This window comes from Neodiprion virginianus, chromosome 2 (assembly GCF_021901495.1).
Source record: "Neodiprion virginianus isolate iyNeoVirg1 chromosome 2, iyNeoVirg1.1, whole genome shotgun sequence".
In the NCBI taxonomy this organism is placed as follows: Eukaryota; Metazoa; Arthropoda; class Insecta; order Hymenoptera; family Diprionidae; genus Neodiprion; species Neodiprion virginianus.
Genome location: NC_060878.1, coordinates 15,804,419 through 15,824,450, shown reverse-complemented (window position 1 = coordinate 15,824,450; position 20,032 = coordinate 15,804,419). Strand labels below are relative to the sequence as shown.

Genomic DNA, 20,032 nt, shown 5'->3' with positions numbered 1-20,032 from the left:
GATAAAGCTGGGACGAAGTCTAACGTTATTGGGTTTCTTCGTATAGTGTCGCTTCTACCAGGGTTTCAGCGTTGGCTTTTTCGGGTCGGGTTCGGGACTGCTAAGTCGAAGGAAAAAGGATCGCAAGCCTCCTTTGATGTACGCGACGATCTATCAGACTGACTGCGCAATCCAACGCCATGACCAGGATCACCAGTTCACCTCCAGCAGCCGACAAGATCCTCGAAATTAGTTCTACCTCTGTGGATATTCACCCATCCCGTTTTCATAACGTGTTTCATCGATCACCAACAGCTCAAAGGCAACCGACCAGTAATTTTCGAAACAAGGTCTTACGGTTACCGGTGAAATCTTCGTCATAAATGCAGTCTGACACTTGCGTGTCACTCATCGAAATGTAATTGTTGTCGGAATAGTACCTACACGTCGCTCCAATGGTCATGGACAGATAGTCACAACAGTCATCAGCAATCATTAATCTCAATCAGAAAGTTTGCTTGCGATGATCACTTTCTGGTAGGTTCTTGGTTGAGAAAGATGTTGCTTAGCGATGCAACGTGCGAAGAATTTCTGGGTCGTGTTTCGGGGCTAAGTTCAAGACCCTGTAACCCACTTCTGTAGCAAGTTTGAACGGAAAGGGTAAGATACATACAAGTAGAACAGAGGAAGGAGGACGAGGGACGGGGAGGGTGTATAAGTTTGACATGATGCAGAGTTAGCGAGTGTAACAGTAGCGCCATCATCGTCTTTCGTCGAGCCGGAAAGCCGGCTAATACCCGGAATATAGATAGAAGATGAGAAGAGTAGGTCGTACGGAAAATCGCTTTAAACCTTGTCGGGCTAATATTAACTCGAGATAACGTGGAGGCTGTATGAGAGATTCTTTCATCCAGGTTCATCAGTCTATGAGAAAGCAAAACTGAATCTTCTGCATCGATAATCGTAGACGATCTTTTGTTCTGAAATTTACTTTAGCCAGTTTGTGTTGTTTCACGCGCTTCGCTTCGAATGACTCGATTCACCGGTACAAGCATACATTTCTGTTTTAACGACGAGCTTTATGCAAACGTGGCTCTACTGTCCAACAAATGTGCCGTTACCAGCGTGAAACAGTAATGCCTTCCGCTTATATGACCATTCGTACTCAACACACCGCATAACTCATGTGCCTTCACTGGTAAAGAGAAGAGCGCTGGTGAATTTTAGGTAACGTTAAATGCTGATGAGCACAGAAGCACAATTGATAAGCAAAGCTAATTGAGTTGAATTACTTTGTTAAAATTTTATTCATTTTCAGTATTCTCCCTTTTCAGCCCTTCTTGGAAAACAACAAATGGTAGAACGACTATTTATAGGATAGTTCACTGCTCACTTTGATCCGCACTGTCATGTAGTCTGACTTCATACTCGATTAGAGTTCGCTCATCTATAGGCCGACTTCCGGGTCTCATAGGTGAACAATTGCTTGTGACTTATACCTTCGGCATTAGAGTAGTAAAAATGAATAACCAAACATCTTCCAGCTCGTCGTTTATCAACTAATTGTCAGCCAAATCGAACGCTAAGGGGAATGCAAAAATCCAATCCAAGAAGAAGAATTGTAGTATCAGGTTAAGCATTAAACATGGTATTAAATGATGATTGAATAAAATGAATTCGATGGTTGGATCGAATTACGAAGGGTTGTAAAAACTAGTAGAAACAGAATTCGATTGTAGTACATGAAACGTGAATCCCAATGATAGTAAGTCAATTTAATCGTGGTATATTGGCTTAATTTCAGCATGATGAACAACAACAGCATGGAGCAGCCTGACCCCGACTACATTAAGATGTTCGTGGGTCAAGTGCCTCGTAGCATGGACGAAAATGACTTGCGGGCAATGTTTGAGGAGTTTGGCCGCGTTCACCAGATCAACGTTCTTCGCGACAAGGTCACCGGGAGCAGTAAAGGTGAGTGAGAACCGGACGGTAATCCGAACTGTTCGCTATAGATTGGCTGCGACTGTCACGAACGAGAGGATTAATAGCAAGAAGTCTCAATGATTTCGCGAAACTTGTCAAGTGGTGAAAAAGCTCTCGATGCGGTTCCACCCTATTGATTTCTGATAGTCGCGCAGCGTTCTCGATTCGCCATTCATATCGTACCCCGGTGTTTCGAAATTGACGTACCGACGCGGGTCTTTCGAGGTACAGAGAAGTCTCTGTTTGCGCGCGAAGGAAGGTGCAGATAGACGGATAACGAGAAAGAGACGGCGTAAGGTGGAGCAGGGATCGATGCTCAGACAGCGGTCGCCGGTCGCCTCGGCGGCCCTTCCTCGTCTATTGATCGGGTGACCCGGGGGTGAGCGAGGGCGGGAATCCACACGTAGGAATAAACGCTCACCTACAGGACGTTAACCGTCGCATGGAAAAAACGCCCCCTTTCTCCCGTTCCCGTTCATCGTCGGCGAAACCAAGACACGCGGCCGCCGAGCTCGGCGAGACACTCCCTCAATCCTGGCTGTCTTTTATACTCCTCCGCTCTTTTTATTTTCATTCACATTTTTTTATACACTTTTTCATTCGAACCCGTTTTATAACTCACCCCCCAGAGGCTCTCAGGTGTTTGAATGAAAATCACTTGTGACAAACTACGCCTTGAACCGCTCTTTGCCATTTCCGAAACTCAAACTAGATACACACATATACATGTACATACTTTTTCTGAAAAAGCGAAAAATTGAATGAGGGTGAATTGTAGATATAGAACCAACGATAAATACGGTTGTCCGTATCGCCATATTTGACATGTGACATAAGCTTTTCCTATGAGTCAAAATGACATAGACAGTCGCTTGACTCGTGATTTCTGATCATTCAACAGGGTTTTCAGAAGTTTATTTAGTGTGTGTATAATGTATATATATATATATATATATGTGTGTGTGTGTCATAAAAATCTTAAATGCAACCAGCTTTTTGGAGAACATTTTTTTTCTTTATATGTCAGATGCTTGGCTATGAATTGACGTTTTTGCCAATCCGAGGCAATCAATTCAGTTCCACTTTCTTGTATCGAAACTAAGTAGAAAAAAGGTACCAGTGTGACCAAGTTTTGATGGAATGTGCTTCTGTTTCGGGTCATCGATTGATGGTGTGGAAGAAAGAGAATCGTTTTTAAACGTCACGTCCACTTGGATTAAATTTGATCTGGGATCAACTCGGTGTATGGAGTTTTTATCACGAAGACCCGTGTCCGCACCCTTCGTTTTTGGATTCTCAAGGATCGTTCGAATGACTAATGCCACTCTCTTACAACCCTAGCTAATGTTCTACATAACTGGCCCACGATGTTTTAGCGCTTCGGACAATCATGGAACCGTGAAATTACCAGTGGCCAATGTTCTGCAATGTAAATTTGAAGATGAAAAGCGTTGAAAGAAAGCGGAAAAGAAAATTGGATAGGAAAAAGTTTTTGTGTGAAAAACATGGAAGAAAAAAAAAAAAACTTAAACAATGTTGAGACGTCGCGTCATTGCATCCAGATTTTTTCCAGAAGACTTTTCTCTCCCGATCGGCTTATAAAAAGCTTATATAGACCACCCGGATTTTTGGGCTTATGAAAGCACGCGAGATTCTTAAGCTTTTAGAGCTAAAGGGGTTGGCTCAGCGGGAGAGCAGTGAGTGGATTTACCTACTCCCTCCATACACTTCGTATTTGATTTTTCGTTTCTGCCTCTCTTTTTTTTTTTATATGTACCCAACAACGTCTGTAAGCCGCGTCACTACTTCCATATGGTTGAAATGAAGTGGAAATTAACATTCATAATTACATCAAAGTCAATTTTTAATTTAAACCAAGCAGAAAATGTTTATATAAAATTTTAGTGGGAGTCATATTTTTCTGCGATACGTTACAGAATTTATCAATGTTGCTTATGATAGAACAGGTTTTTAACGTCTTTCAAAAATATTCAATATTGTGCAGGATCGATACGGAGTCACTGAAGAACTTTCGCAATCGTCAAAAACGAATGCATATTGAGAGTGCTAAGTGAATAATCGAAAAAAAAAAAAAAAAGCATTCTTCGAAAACTTAAAAGTCTGCATTACTCAACTGCGAATCGGTATCAACAACCAATTTGAAATCTAACAATTGGTTCAGGACACGGTCTCGTTGAAAATAATTTCCGCACTGAGCGAAATATTCAATTCCGGTTACCGCTCAGTCCTTAACTATTTTCATTTTTCACCACAATCGAAAAATATAGTTCTGGGTAGAAAATGAAAATTAGTTTTCTAGCTGTTGCCAGAAAGTCTGATATCCGTTACTATTCTTTCTCATTACGATCACTGTTACTATATTTTCTTGTAACCGTTACGAAAATTTAATCCTTGTGCAACAATAAATTGATATTAAAGCCTTGTTTAACTAAAAAATGTAGAGTACACCTCAGAAACTGATTTCTTGCGTTGCAATTACCAAAAAAGGATCGACAATAGCACAAAATGGTTACGTGTACCTCATTTTTCTTCATCCCAACGATATTTAAACAGTTTATTTTGACGATACCTGTTTTATTGAATTTTTCTAGTTACTGTAACAAATAAAATTTTTCTCAGTGCGATACAAAGTGATGTCTTTTGAAGGGATCGAATTGAAGGATTGTTTTTTCAAAACGGGACATTCAGGAGTGCTTCCGCATCTTCAAAGCAGTTCCCTTCCCGGCTGGATTTTCCCTGATTCTTAGATCTGGGTTTGTCGAAAATTTTCACGGATTTAGCAGGGTGCTGTTCCTTGCAGGACTCGAGGTATCGGGGTAATCGTGAAGGCGGTTCAGGGCGGCTCCAGAGAGCGATGATGCGCCGGATCAGAAGGCGAGTGTCAATATTGACCGAGGACAAACACGAGACCTCTCGAAGACCCGTGGCTAGGGATTTTTATTTAACTTGGTGGTCATCCGACGAATGAGGCGGGTAGGGGAAAATCCTCGAGGATGTTGTCTCTACGACGATGTTTTCATCCAACTCCGAGCAGGGTTTTCAGTTCCTCTATATATTCTCCCTGGGAGCGAACAGCTTGCGGAAAAATCCTGTGCACTATCCCCGAAAAAGGGGAAAGTAGAATGAAAATTTTCGAAGCGGAGGGTCAACGATTCAATCCAACTTTCCACCGAGGCGTACAAAATGTTCAATACAACAAGTGGTGCTCGATTATTTTAGAGATGTTGTAGATTTTCACGATCTATTTGACGCCATGTTTTTACTGTTTTTACATTTTAAATGAGCCTAAGCTCATTTTTTGCCAATCTTCTATGCAAGTGCAGAGAAAAAAGAAAAAAAGAAATAGTTTGTAAACACGATATATTTTATTATTACGGTGTTAGAAGTTAAAAAAGCGATGTTAATTTATATACGATATTGAATGACAGGACTATTTTTGTACTACGAAATACAATCGAATTGATCGACAAGAAGTTAGTCCAAGAACTAAATCAGCTATATTTCATCAAGATTGGACGAATAGTCGTGCTTTCAGTGTTGAAGAAGCTGTCCGTAACAATAGTGATCTTACTGAAATTTTTGATAATTGGGTTTCAACAGTTGAAACTTGCGGTCTCATCCTCTTTTATGTTGTCTGACCAACGAGTCAACACCTTGTGGTTATAAATTTTCATTACTGTCATTTGACGATCAATCGAGGTCAAGAATTCATTCTTAACGCCATGGAGTCAAAAATTTAAATAGTCAAAAAGCACTTTACAAGTTACTGTGAAATTTGCCGTAAAAGAATGTAAAGTGAAGTTGGAGTCAATGGAAAAACACAGTGGGAATTAGACAGCCAGGATGGCCACACATCTGGACAACCTGGAAATTGTCAGGTTATTTTTAATCTAGTCATAGAAAAAACTGAAAATATCACTTTTCTATCGTGGTAATTAAAAATTTTTTTTTCAGATAGCAAGTCTACTTTTTTTGGTCGAGAGAACAAATTGGCTTGAACTGCTTTTATTGGACATGATATTTTTCTCCAATTCAAATTGAATTTGAACCGAATACAGGGTTTTTTCTAACATGAACGATTTAGGTTTTAGTAACTTACTAGAACTGGGAAAGTGTTAAGGAAAACTAGGTTTTCGGGTCCTGTAAAAGCTTGAAACATCAAGAAATTTTCGTTGTTTTTTATTTTCTCGAACAAAAAATTCTCTCGTCGCATGTCTACACATGTATACAGGCGTATGTATTGTACATACATGTATCCGTATTACATACATGCAGAGGTCCAAGGTGAAAGCGGCAGAGCGGAAGTCTGGAGTTCTTAATTAAAGAAAGTGCAGAGTTGTGTTGCATCGGACGAACGGAACCCTTCAGCTCCGATTGGATATGTGTTTGTGTGTTGCACTGGAAGACGGAATAGTTCGGCAGGGGAAGGAGGGAGTTGGCCGCTATTGGAATCTTGGAAATTGTTGTTGAATATTGGCCGTTGAGTATCGAACTCGAGTTTCTACTTGGTGACTCCGCCTTTCCACGTTTTCATTCGATTTCCACCTAGCGAAGAGGCGAAGGGACAGATGCGGGGTGGAAAAACGGGGGTGGATATTCTACTTCTATACTTCTCGTGTTTACCGCCCCCACGTTCAATTATTTCCTTCGCTGCGCTGCGCTGCCTCTGGCGTTTCAATTGACATTTCACCCGACGCTGACAACCAACGCCCCGATTCTCGAGGCTCTAAATGCACTCGCAGACTTTTTTTTGCAATCTTTTATTTTTTTCCTCTCATTCGCTCCAGACTTTTTCGACGGAAACTTTCGTACGGTTTTTACAAATTTTTTTCTTACAATGGAACAGTTTATCCAATTTACATGATACATGTCTCAAAATATACGGTGTAAGTTACAATGATACATTTTTTTACACTAAATCATTTCAAAATGTTCATGCTAAAGGCTGCTGGAAGTCGGCACTTTAGATTTGAAATTTTCCAATCGATTTAGATGAAACTTTTCCGAAATTCTTTTTAACTTACTGTCCGTTGCATGACGTTTGAGGTTTTTTAAAAACAAATTGTAATATTGTTTTTTAACGATCGTTTATACTAACATTAGTAATTTTTTTTTTTTTTTTTTCAAATTTGTCCTCAATTTTGAAATTTCTTTTCTCTCCTTCGTGCAAAGCGTGTTAATGTATTTCAAGAATGAAAATTTGATTTTCAGATTTTCGTCAAAGTTTGAGACCTTTTGGCTGCACGGCGGAAATCTTAGATGCCGACTTCCAACAGACGTAGGACCGCGATTTGAAATATTTTAGTTTAAAAAAATTTATCGATATACCTTACATAGTGTATTTTGAAATATGCTTTACGTTAATTCGATAAACAATTCCATTAGTTTGAAAAAAAAAAAATCTTGAAAAAACGTACGTTGACAAAACTTTCTCCCCTTAATTGTTCAGGGAAATTGCCAATTTCTAAACCGATTTTATTGTTCGTAAGCCGTGTATATAAAAATCCCCGAACCTTATCTCATGTTTCTCTGAACTAAAATGGCGCTGCCTTGGTGTTTCGAAGGCATCGGAAAGCTGTAAATAATTTAGAGCAGCTATATAAACCTCGCGTTACAGAAGGTTTATAGAATTGTTTGCGGCTTTTTTATTTAACGATACGACCGTTCTGTAATACGACTTGAGTTCGTTATTCTGTTTATCTTATTGTTAGGTCAATTTTTATTTCGGTACCTACACGAGAGGAAATGGATAAGCAGTCGGCTTTTCATCGATCAACCATTTCGCATTTCGCACAGCGTTTGGCATTGCAGAAATATTTCAGTTTTGCGCGTATGTCGAAAACAACGCAGAAATATATCAGCGATGCTTCAATTTTGGTTTTTAATTATTCACTGATATCTCAATCGATCGTTGTTGCAATACTTCAACTGTGCTGCGTAAAAGTGACGACTACAAAATATTGCCGTAGGGTAAATTCACCATTGTCAAAATATTGGGGGGACAAAATATTCGAAATGTTTTAATGAAATATTTATATCGTGATATTCATGCCTTGCTGAAAATCGTCTCTGATGTTAGGGAACGTACCCATACTACGTGACCTATTTTTTTAGATTTTTCGACCCCTCCCCCCCTTCGGTGACTTCTCGTAGTATATGCCAAGACCCCCCATCCCCCCCTTTATTTTTCACGTAGTAATTTATAATTATGATTTTTAATCATCTTACAAGCAAAAAGTGAAAAAAAAATAATTTGGCTCATACTCATCGTTATTACATTAGACTGCATGCGTACTTAAATTACTAGTGAATAATATACTATGAAAAAGAACATTTGTGAAAACATATTGCTATACAGTATGTAACTTAGAGTAACTGAATTTATAAACACAACAATTATTTTCTGTTAAATCACCTTTATTAATATTCGTCTCATACGTCTTCAACAAATACGTTTCCAGCATCAATCCACTCGGATACATCGTTGATTAAGGGGGCAGTAATATCAGGAGTTTCTTCAGTCTTGGTTATTTCCTCTTCATCGATGGCCTCAACGTCTAACCACTCCACGCTTTCTGCCAAAACACATCAAACCTCATGTGGCCTCCTGGAGAGAATCCGCAGCGGTCGCACGCGAGACACATTGTCCACTGCACCACCATGCAAATTTTTTCGATGGCTGTTCATTGATTTTTTTGAGGCGAAATAAAGGCCACAAATTGTACACGTTCTTCCGTTGATATCGTCTTTAATAGATGGACGGTATGAATCATTGGGTATTTCTTTACCCTGTGAGAAATCCGGCCGTAATGTTATAAATTGACGTACAAGCAATGATGGAAATATTTCCGATCCTACTTCATCTGGACTTGGTATACGGAAAGGGTTTTGTGACATCGGAAAAGGTGCCGGTAAAAAGCCTTGGTACAGAACATTTTTTAGTGCACTGCGACGAGGAGTACAGCAGGAGTCATCGGAGCACTTGATGATTTGAAGGAAATATTGACTTTCACGAACGTGATTTCCATACCAGGTGTCAGAAACTTGTTCAGTTTCCGGAAGAACTTCCCCAGGAGGCATATATTCCGCTATTACGTTATGACCGTCAATAACCATCTGAGACCAAATATCAGCTAACGTTTCGCCTGAAAATAATATACAATAAAATTATAGATAAATTTGAATTCAAGTTTTAAATATATTAGCAGCAGAGAAGACTATATATCACTCAATAAAATGTACCTGCATGTTGAAAGTTTTTCAACTCCAACTCACTGTCAATGGTTTCTCCTTGAGGGTCGAGATGTGACCCGTAGTGTTTATAAGGAAGTACGACAGTGGCTAATTCACGGCTCAAAGGTGCCATCCTTCGCTCAACTCGGTTATAAGCTGATCGACCAGGTGCATTCGTAAACACGAACAGCCCATCCAAATCATATTCTTTGAAGTGCGATATACAGTTAGATATCACTTTATTGTAACGTGGATCTTCATCTGGTCCTCCATCGACTGATAAAATCATCACAGGCTTGACTTTTCCATCCTTACCTAAGGCTAAATTTTTAAAATCATCTAATGTTAAAAGTTTATTAAGGTCTTTGGCATGAGTTGCTGCTGTCGAACTGCTATGTTTTCCACTGCGGATTACGATATACGTTGGACCAGAATATGTAACAGCTTCTTTCCTACCCATGCAATTTTCTTTTATTGTAATACCAGCATATACTGAAGGAGTAAGTTGATGACGTACTCCAACAGCAAAATCGTGGTCATCGAGGCGCACTTTATAATTCAAATGCATTAAAACAGGAGCCTGTACTTTTGCAGCTGTTTTTCCAATCGGTACTTTTGCTTTATCATCTTGAGAGATAAAAACTACCTGTTTTGGCCCAAGTATAGATGCAAGTTCCTCGAGACCATTAGCAGTAGCTTTACAAAAATGTTGATCGACGTGGTCTCGATATCTGTCTGTTTGGGCTCGACACAATCTCACAGGCACCGTTGTGACATGACGCTTACCTTCTAAGGATCCAGAGTACTTTGGAATGAGCCTACGATATGTAGAGGTCCGCGATATGGAAAATCCATCTTCAACAAGCTGTGTATGCAATTCATCAAGAGTCTTGCAAGTTCTCAATACCTCTGATCGGCGTCGATAAGCAGCTGAGCTTCCATGTGTTGCTATATCACAAATTACTTGAAGAAGGCCTGACTCATTTTCTTCAAGAGAAGGACGTCCTGGCTGAGTCTTTATAGACGAGGATTGCACGTTGGGATGAGCAGACTTCAGGCTTAAAATTTCAGCTTTTTGTTTTGCCCTAAATTTTCGCATGTTCGTTGCACGGACTATTTTATTCTGTAACTGTTTTTTCTTTTCATCATTATCATGCCTTAATTTTTTTATTATCTTCTCAATCCCTTCGTCTGCAAGTCCTGCATCTCGCTTTTTTACTACAGCATTTAATTCAGCTTCAAGTACTGAAATTTCAGATTTCAAAGCGTTCTGTTTTGGTGTCGAGACTGTTGTCGACACAGATGAAGAAGATATCAAAGAAGAAGGTTTTGGTGTCGAGACTGTTGTAGATACAGATAAAAAAGGAATTGAAGCAGCAGATTGATTAATAAAAGATTCATGATTACTGGAGGCTAGAAAAATAAGTTTTAACTCGTATTATATCAGTATCTATGAAATTAAGAAATTAAAAAGATCTACTGTTGTTAGTATGTATATTACAGTTAAAATTTATTTTAGCTGTTACATACATATTTTTAAGGCGATTTGGCCTACAAGAGTTAACAAAAAAAAATTTTTGGCACTGGTAGAGCAGAAAGTAGTTGGTTATACCTTTCCAAGTGATAGAAAGAGACTTTCTCGGAACATTTTCACCTTTAATGTTGGGAAGAACTTCAAGATTATCTTGCGTGGGTGGAGCTTTTCGTACAGGTAGCTATATTTACCAAATACAAAAAAAGAAACATGCATTACCAATGTTTACACATGCGAGAGCAGAAACAAATTCATTAGTCTGTTATGTCGCCAAAACATTAGTGACATGAAAATAAGGTATTTATTCTTACAACAGAAACAAATATTTTGTTATAAAAATATACCATCAAACCCATACAACAAATAGAATATTGACAAGAGGGATTTATAAGTCAGTACAGGCCAGAAAAGAAATCACGCAAAACAATATAAAAACTGGAATTGTTCATGTCGGATTAATGCTGGAAGTCACATAGGTTATGAAATCTCCGATCAACTTGTAAAAAAATTCAAAAAACATAAACCGTTTGAAGCATTTGACAAAATACACTCAGAATACCCACCTTCAGGAAATAATTGAGAAGACGAGCATTTTTTTTAGTTCCAATCTGACTAAGTTCCTCGATTTTTAACAAAGTAAGGCGCTCTAGCTCTTTTGGATTTTTTTTGTGCTCATCTCTTAACGGTACCCAAAATTCGTTTTTTTTTTTTTGTATTGCTTGCATTGACAAAGAATCTTTGTAACATTTAACAAACGCTTTGTACAGCCGATCGTACAACGACATTTTTGTACCAGCATGAACTCTTGTCAACTTGCTTGATAACTTCACTGAAATACAAACTGTCTGACAAACAGTGTCTGTTTACAATTGGCTGACGTCTCGGCATATGTGCGTCAGCGCCACCAACTGTGAGTTTAAAAAGCACTAAACACTGCGCGCCATATTCAAATACAGGTCTAAAAAATACGAGATTTCTCTCAGTAAAATCGACTACGTGACAAAAAGCTGAGCCACTCCCCCCCTCCTGTGACTGATTGTAGTATTTTAAAGACTCCGCTCCCCCCCTTAAACGGGTCACGTAGTATGGGTACGTTCCCTTAGATCATAATTATCGAGATTTCAAGAAGATGGACGGAATCTAGAAGTTTGGAATTGTTCAGGCTCTGCAGTGCTTTTGCAATATCACGCTCTGCAAAGCTGGATCAGGTTAGGTCGAAATTATAGGTATCCGAAAAGTCTGGTCAGAATTTTTGAAATTCTTAGAACTTTTTTCAGAGTCTTCTACTTTTCATAAAATTGACTAGTTTTATAGATTTTTTTCTGTAATATTGAGTGTTGTGAGGTTAGACGAGACGAAGTCATAGTTTTGATCATTTGAAATTATTGGAAGCTTGATCAGAATTTTCAAATTTTTCAGAATTCCGGATTTTTAATTGAATCAGCACTGCATTGATTCTGCAACATTACTTGCAATCACGTTTGATTACTTTGAATCAGAATTGTGAAGATATTGAGAATCAGGACAGACTGAAATTTTAGGAACTTCATTCAAAATTCCGAAATTTGGATCCGATCGGCTGCTACAATATTGTGATCTATATAAAGGATCAAGTATTTCCGGGTACCACCAATATCTTCAACTACCAAAGCTCCTCGAGGTCCTCAACTTATTTTTTTTCTCGAGACTCGGGAATTCTCGCCAAGAAATTCCCGTGAATACTCAAATTTTTATATAAATTTCGATAACTATTCAAAAATGATGTCTAATATTTAACGAAATGCGCAATTAATTCAAATTTATTAATAATCGTGAAGATTTATTATTCATTGAATCTTGTTTATATTAAATTTTTAATCAATTGCACATCTTCTTAACAAAACTATCTAAATTGAACTGAGTATCTTGACATAATAATTAGAATTTGTTTTTTTTTTTTTTTTCAATCAAAATGTAGGTAATTTTAATATATATCTCAGCTTCCTTCCTGATATGAGGTGTATAAAAATAACAATTACACGGTCTTTTAATTAAACAAATAGTAGGTACCTGAATTATCTGCATAAAAACGATCCTTAACTTAAAATCACGTACGGTGTCTTCACTCACATGCAACCAAGACGCGATTTCTCAATTTCCCGACACTTTTCACTCTTCCCGAGTAAGCCCAGATATCCCAACAATTCCCGCTTAGGAAAGTCTCGAGACCAAAAGCCGTAGAGTCAAGGTATTCAAAAGTCGTTCAAAAATCGGATTAAACACCCTGACCGGGTCGAGTTCCGTAACGCAGGGCTTATAACCAGCCAAGGGAGGGTAGAAATTCCCTCGGGCCGGTGAAGCCGCGACGTTTTGCACCCCCGAGACGGGGAAAAGGAACCCTTCCTCTTCCCCCGTTGCAGGAATCGGGAAGAGTGTCCTTCATCCCGTGCACGAATGGTCTTTTGAATGGAGAAGTAGGTACACCCTCCACCCCCAACCCCCCCACCCCATCCCTCCCATCCACCCCCCGCGGAAACTCTCCACCCCTTCCCCCTCCGCCCCGTTCCTGGGACTCGTCGTCGTCACGGTCCTCGCATAGAAATCAGGCTAATTTATTTCGCTACCCGACTACGAAAGGCGAAATTTCGCGAAGTGGGGGTGCGCGAGTCGCGAAGCCCCGAGGATATTTTTCAGGTATTTTGAAAGCCGGAGGCTTTTGACGGCTGACGGTTGACGGCCGAACTGCTGCCAAGGCTTTGGGAGCGTTGCGATTTTTCCCTCTCGTTTTCCGTCGTCGCTTCGATCGTTGTTACGAACCGGTCCGCGGGACGGTTCGGAAATTCACTTTAATTCGTGCCGGGACGTAAAACGCGCCAGCGTCGTAAACACTCGGAGCGGCACTTAACAGACTTTCCTTTCATTTCCTCCAACTTCTCGGGTTACCAACCCGGGGTGTGGTGGGGGGGGGGGGGGGGGGGGGGGTGCTCCACCATTTCTTCCCCCATATCCCGACGACTTTGGAGAGAAATGACGAGGGGACGAGAAGGAAAAACGACTCGGAGCGGGGCGGGGGGAGGGGAGGGGGGGGCAGGCGCGTCTAAGAACGTGAGAAACAACTATGAGAACAGGCCAACGACGATTTAAGAGAGTCTGTGCGAGGCCCCTCTTTTCCACTATGTAACACGTTCCTCGGATTTTCCCTCACCCCCCTTGCCTCGCCTCCTCCTCAGGCAGTTTGCCGACGTTCTTTCTTCTCCATTTCATCGCGCCCCGCTACCCGCCCGTGCCAAACTCACGCCCCCTTTCGATTTTCGATCTGGCCGATGAATGAAAAAAAAAAAAAAAACAAAGTTTCACTCGATCGACGGGGATACGCAAAAATAGGAATCGCTATTAAGAGGTGATGTTACCCCGTGTACACGAAAGTCGGAGGATTATTTTCTCGATATTGTTTGAGAAAAGTTGATCGATATTTTTTTATTCTGTTTTTCATACATGAAATGTCGTAACGTAAGCCTTGAAGTACGAGAAAAGATTTTTCTATTTTGTTTAACTATTTGAAAACAAAATTGCGGCGTAGCGGCTGATGAAAGGAAACTTTTTTTTTTCACGAATCACCTCCACGGTCGATTAACTGCAGGTCACAAGAAATTCTTTCTTTTGTTCAGCTGCGTTATCGGTTCGATCAATTTTGTATTGAACCAAATGACATTTTCTTGAAGCAGGAAGAAAGAGCAAAAATAAAAATGCGATCGAATTAGCTAACGGAAATGGTTTTTTTTTTTTTTTTTTTAATTTCTTTGAGCAAATGTCATTTGGTGCAATACAAAATTGATCAAACCGATAACAAAAAACATATCTTTTACGTAATTTGATGGCATTTTTTTATTTATTTATTTATTTTTTTTTGCTTTAACTACCAAATCCATTCTTTGTATGAATTTGAAGGAAGCCTGTTTTTGGCTGAAATAATTTCATGCGTTGTGGAAATTAATTGAAAATAACACATCGAATCTAATCCAAGCTAAAGTTTAGATTATCTGTGTAATCATTGCGGTTCTTTGTGAGAAGAGAGTATACTGAGAGAAATTTTTAGTTCCGGTTACCGCTCAGTCCTCAACAATTTTCATTTTTCACCACAATCGAAAAGTACAGTTCTAGGTAGAAAATGAAAATTAGTTTTCTAGCTGTTACCGAAAAGTCTGCTATCCGTTACTATTCTTTCTCATTACGATCACTGTTACTATATTTTCTTGTACAACTGTTGCGAAAATTTGTTGCTTTTGCAAGAATGAATTGATTTCAAAGCCTTATTTAACTAAAAAAGTAGAGTAAACCGAAGAAACTAAGTTTGCATTGCAATTACCAAAAAAATGATCGACAATAGCGCAAAATGGTTAGGCGTACCTCGTTTTTCGTAATTCCAACAATATTCAAACAGTTTTTCTTTTAACGATACCTGTTTTACGGAATTTTTCTACTTACTACAAGAGATGAAACTTTTCTCAGTGTAGAATACAAAAATTAGGTGAAATTATGCATGGAGAAGGAAACGGGGTTGGAATATTAGGCGAAAAAGTTTGAAAGCACGTCACAGCGAGGCTCGCGAAGGGCATTCGAAAGCCGGTCGTCGACCCTGCAATAGCTGCTGGAAACGTGGGAAAGGGTACCTGCCGTGCCCTTTGCTCCTTAGGGGTGCGAGACGTATTTCGGTTAACACTCTTGTTGCGGGGGTGCGCCTTTGTTGGGGTGACACTCAATACAGTTAATTTATTAACCATCCCCCTTTCGACGATAAATTAGCATCAGGGACGCGGGGAGGTATGTATTAAAAATGTTACAATTATAATGATAACAGTAATAATAATAACGACAATCGCAATAACGATTCAACGTGATTTCTTTCGGAATTTCGAGTCTGTTTAGCGTTTACTCGTGCGAAAATTTCTTTCCCCTTGAATTAACTTTACCAAGGCTTAAAATTCTCGTTATTGCTGGTAATCGATAGGTGGGTATCTCCTTTTTTATCGGCTATTTTATTCCTCTCTCGTTCTCACTCGGTTTTGCTCTTTTTTTTTTGTTTTTTGTACGAGTACGTTGAGATTTCACACGTCGTGATTGATATTTTTGTTAGAAACTAGGGAAGTGAAAAATTTCAGAGGTGAGGATAAAGCTTAAATATTCATAAAATTTTCAACCTTATTACACGTGATGTAATTTTCAATGATTCAAATCAAGAGAAATTTTTGTTTTACAAAAAATCGCGATCAAACTAAAACCAAACTTGATTACCGTGTGTAGGTGTACCAGAAGGTAAGATTGATGAGAAAAAACGAGGTGACATACTTTGCTCAAAATCACTTTATCCGAACCCGTGAAAATCTGATGACGGGTGAAGAAAGATTTTGTTTTTTTTTTTTTCTCATCGCGACGGGTATAATTTCAATTGTTATTATTCAGTTGAAAATAGAATAAAACTGGGAAGGAAAATTTCAAAACCTGTTCTTTCATTCTACCGTTTCGCTTTCCGTTACATTATCGCTTTTTTCAACAAAACCGAGGTTAATTATATCGTGTAAGTTATTTTTATCCTCTAAGGGTGAAAAATGAGAAGCATGGATTGTTTTTTTTTCTTTTCTTTTTTTTTTTCAGCGCGTCAAAATTAATCAATTACAAAATTTCGGAACTAGTGTCGTTGTTATTATTATTGTTGTTGTTGTTGTTGTTGTTATTATTATTATTATTCGAGGAGAGCGAAAGCGAGCTGGGTCTTTCCGTACCTCTATTTATATCCTGTACTCTCGAAGACTGCGAATGCCAGACGTTTCGGATAAGCTTAGGGGCGGATGGAAACGGCGTTAGGGAAGCGTCGCGACGACGCGACGGCGTCCGAGATGAACGCGAGGCGATGGGGCGAGGTGGAAGACTGAGGCCGGTTTAATTTAAACTTGCGTACGGGATTTAGACTTTCCACTTTTTCAATATCAGGGGATAGGTGAATTGAATTTTCCAAACTACAATTTCATCCCACCGGATTCGTATCCTGAACGCTTTGTACAGGTTCGTTTAACGGGAATTGAAAAAAATAAAAAAAATAAAAAAATTGGAAGAAATCGAAGTTCGGGCATCAGTGCGTTATAAAAAAAAAAAAAAAAAAAATTAAATGAAAAATCAACTGAGCTTGATTTCAATTTTCGATAGTGTTTCGATTTACCAAAAATTGTGAAAAAAATATTTTACGATTTGAAAGCGAATCTGAAAAATTTTTATCCTCCCGCCGTACTCTGATACTAATTGTAATGAGTACGATTTTTTAAAGAGCATGTATTGTGAAAAAAATATTTCACTTGACTGTCAGAGTGAAATTGAAAAGGAACGATCGATTTCACGGTTTAAAATGAGTAAAAGACTTTAATCTATTGCGATGTGTACAAGTTGCACAATACAGTGAGGAAAAAATAAAAAAAACTATGCTACGGATGTAATTCAAGAGATAGAAAAAACTGTAAATTATTCTGTCATTTGTCAGCATGCATAGTGTTTCGGTAAAGTATTTTTGAGTTAGCTTAACTTTGACTGCCATTTGATCGAAAAAAAAAAAAATTGAAATAATAAGTACAAGAAAAGAAAATAATGTGAAAAAAAGCAGTCGAAGAAGAGGAAAAACATTTCATGGTCACTGTAGGCATTTAATTTTTGCAATCAAACTAAACTTTAGCAGTTCCGGCCTCGGGCAAAAGTTGTAAAACGATGTGGCTCTAAAGTTGAATTTCTCAAATCCCGTATCAAGTCTGTGATTCTCGCACGTTTTTTTCACATCGCTTTTTAATAGTCGTACATCACTTTTCACCCCTCGAATTTATCGTTCTTAATCTGGTGAAACCGCAACGCTGAAAATTGAGCATTTATTTTAGGAAACATTTTTTAACATTAAAATCGAAGGACAAGAAGAAATAAAAATCGCAAAATGGTTCAGTTCAAAGTTCAACAAATTAAAAAAACTTTTTGTTAAACACAGCATTAAATTATGATAAATTTACAGGATTTATTGACACTGTTGTTTTAAGAAGAGTAAAATACTCGACGCACGATTTACGTATTTTTGAGTGTTTTATTCAAATTCAGGTTGATTTAGAATTAGCGGAGGGTCGTTTCAGTTAAAATTAGGGTCAGACAGAAACGGATGTAGGAAATAATCCGTGTGGGACAACAAACGAGGGCAAATTTTTCGATTTTGTTCATCGGTGGGATTATATGCACATATATTTATGTTGTGTACAAGGTTTATACATATACAAATTATAACCAACTTCACGATGTGGTCGGAGTCGGAAATACAAGTACCTTTTTTTCTTTTAGTTGAAAATTTCATCACAAATTGAAAAAGTTTTCAGACTATACGGATAATTATATCAGCATTGGATTGGGAGTTACGAATTATTTACTACCGTTTTAACTAAATTTATTGTTCAAACGTATTTTGGGATACTCTGATGGCTGAGAAACAAATTACACATAGTTCTAGGAATATTGCTCAGATTTAGAGACTCTGCCGAGGGTGTTTTTTTTTTTTTTTTTTTAATTTTAGAATCTCTCTGGACTTGCCTAGAATGTTGAGTCATTTTTTTTTGCTTCAGCTTTCAGATGATATCCCGAAAAATCTGGAATATAGTAAACATAGTCGTAACGATTGTAAATAATTCTTATCTTCTAATTTAATGAAGATAACATTTTTTTAAGGTCTTGTAATTCTTCTCATATTGCGTAGAATTTTTTATGATTATTTGAAATTCTAGACCCTCTATTTGCACGGTTCTACGGAATTCTATAGCCGGTCGCATAACCGAGGTTTCAACACAATCGTAATATTTTTAGTAAATAATTAACTTTACGAATCGTACTAAGAATTGAATTCACACAGTTAGCCTAGATTTATCACGAATACGGTTAAACGCCTCCCGCTCTTTGCTCTCTATCCGAAGAACGGTTAATCGTATAAAATATTGCTCAAGAAAAAAATATCTAAAGAATTTCATGCTCTAAAACTTTTCACAATAACTCCAAATATCATTCGGAGCAAAGGAAACAAGATAAATATTAACTGAAAACCGGTTTTTGCGACCTTTGACCTTGAATATTTCTTTTGACTTTTGAGCCGACTTATCAAATGTCAAAATAAAGATTTGCACAAGTTTCGTAGCTTATCATTTATCATTCCGAGGTTGAACAACAAAATTTGTTAATGTAACAAATTTTCTAACGGCGATTGACGTCGATAAACAAAACCTGCGGGTGCCACTATTTGAGAGTACCTGATAACAAACACCTACCGAGGTTACAACGGAATTGGAAATGCTTGACCTCACCATGTTGGATAAAACCGAATGGAATTCACCGTACATACAGGATTTGCCAGCCAATTATGGCGCATTGAATACAATGAAGTCGGTGGGGTGGGGGCTGAAAATTGGGGGGTTGAAAAGGGGCTGGACATTATCTCGCATTATGATACACAATGAGATCTTCCGGGCAATAAGATTTCTCCCTAAAATTTATGGCTCTCGGCGTATTTACACGCGGGGCTGCGGCGGGGATGGCGTAACAAATTATAACGATTTATCAAACGCATTTTCACCGGAGCCTCCCGGCCTTGATATCCGTCCATTACCTCGTTTATAACGTTTCTTATACTTACGTATTTCACCCCCATACATATGTTCCTACCCTTGCGGGGGGGGGGGTTCACCGCCCTAACTCAGACCCTTTCCCTTTGACCGCACCGCCCAATTTGTCCGCAGCTTTCAAGCTTTTTACATAATTTAACAAATCTTGGACCGTTCGTTCCCTTCGTTGATCGAATGAAATTCTATCAGATTACGGATCGTGGAAATTATTCACACTCGGATTATTCGTACGAAAAACTAGGATGAAGATAATAATAATAATAATGTGTCCGAGCATTCGTGCTGAATTGACCGATTTTTACCCTAATTTTTTTTTTTATTTCTGTAAAAATTTTCTTCAGTGATTGTAACATTTGTAAAAGGTACGATTTGTTCAAAAATTTTCTTCAAATAATCGTTTTTGAATTAAATATATTCAAGTTGTCTAATTTTCAAAGTTGCATCATTTTTTGTATCATCAAGGAATTCTCAAAAATTTTATTCCTCGTTTCGATCATTCTTAAAATTATCCCGTGACGGGGTAATTTCTTTGATTTGTTTTCTGTTTCTTTGAACATTTCGGAAATTTTTAACCGACGGCGATCGATGCTTATAAATTTAAAATATCTCGAACAAT

At 38.4% G+C, this 20,032-nt stretch overlaps 1 protein-coding gene across 12 annotated transcripts in view; it reads left to right on the top strand.

Moving 5' to 3' along the window:
- LOC124297845 (CUGBP Elav-like family member 2) overlaps positions 1-20,032 on the top strand; it is a 374,143-nt gene that overhangs the window by 174,439 nt on the left and 179,672 nt on the right. For all 12 annotated transcript variants that reach the window (XM_046749175.1, XM_046749176.1, XM_046749184.1 and 9 more), the window contains exon 3: positions 1,784-1,953. In XM_046749175.1, coding sequence (XP_046605131.1) covers positions 1,784-1,953 — 170 coding nt within the window. The remainder of the gene's footprint in view (positions 1-1,783; positions 1,954-20,032) is intronic.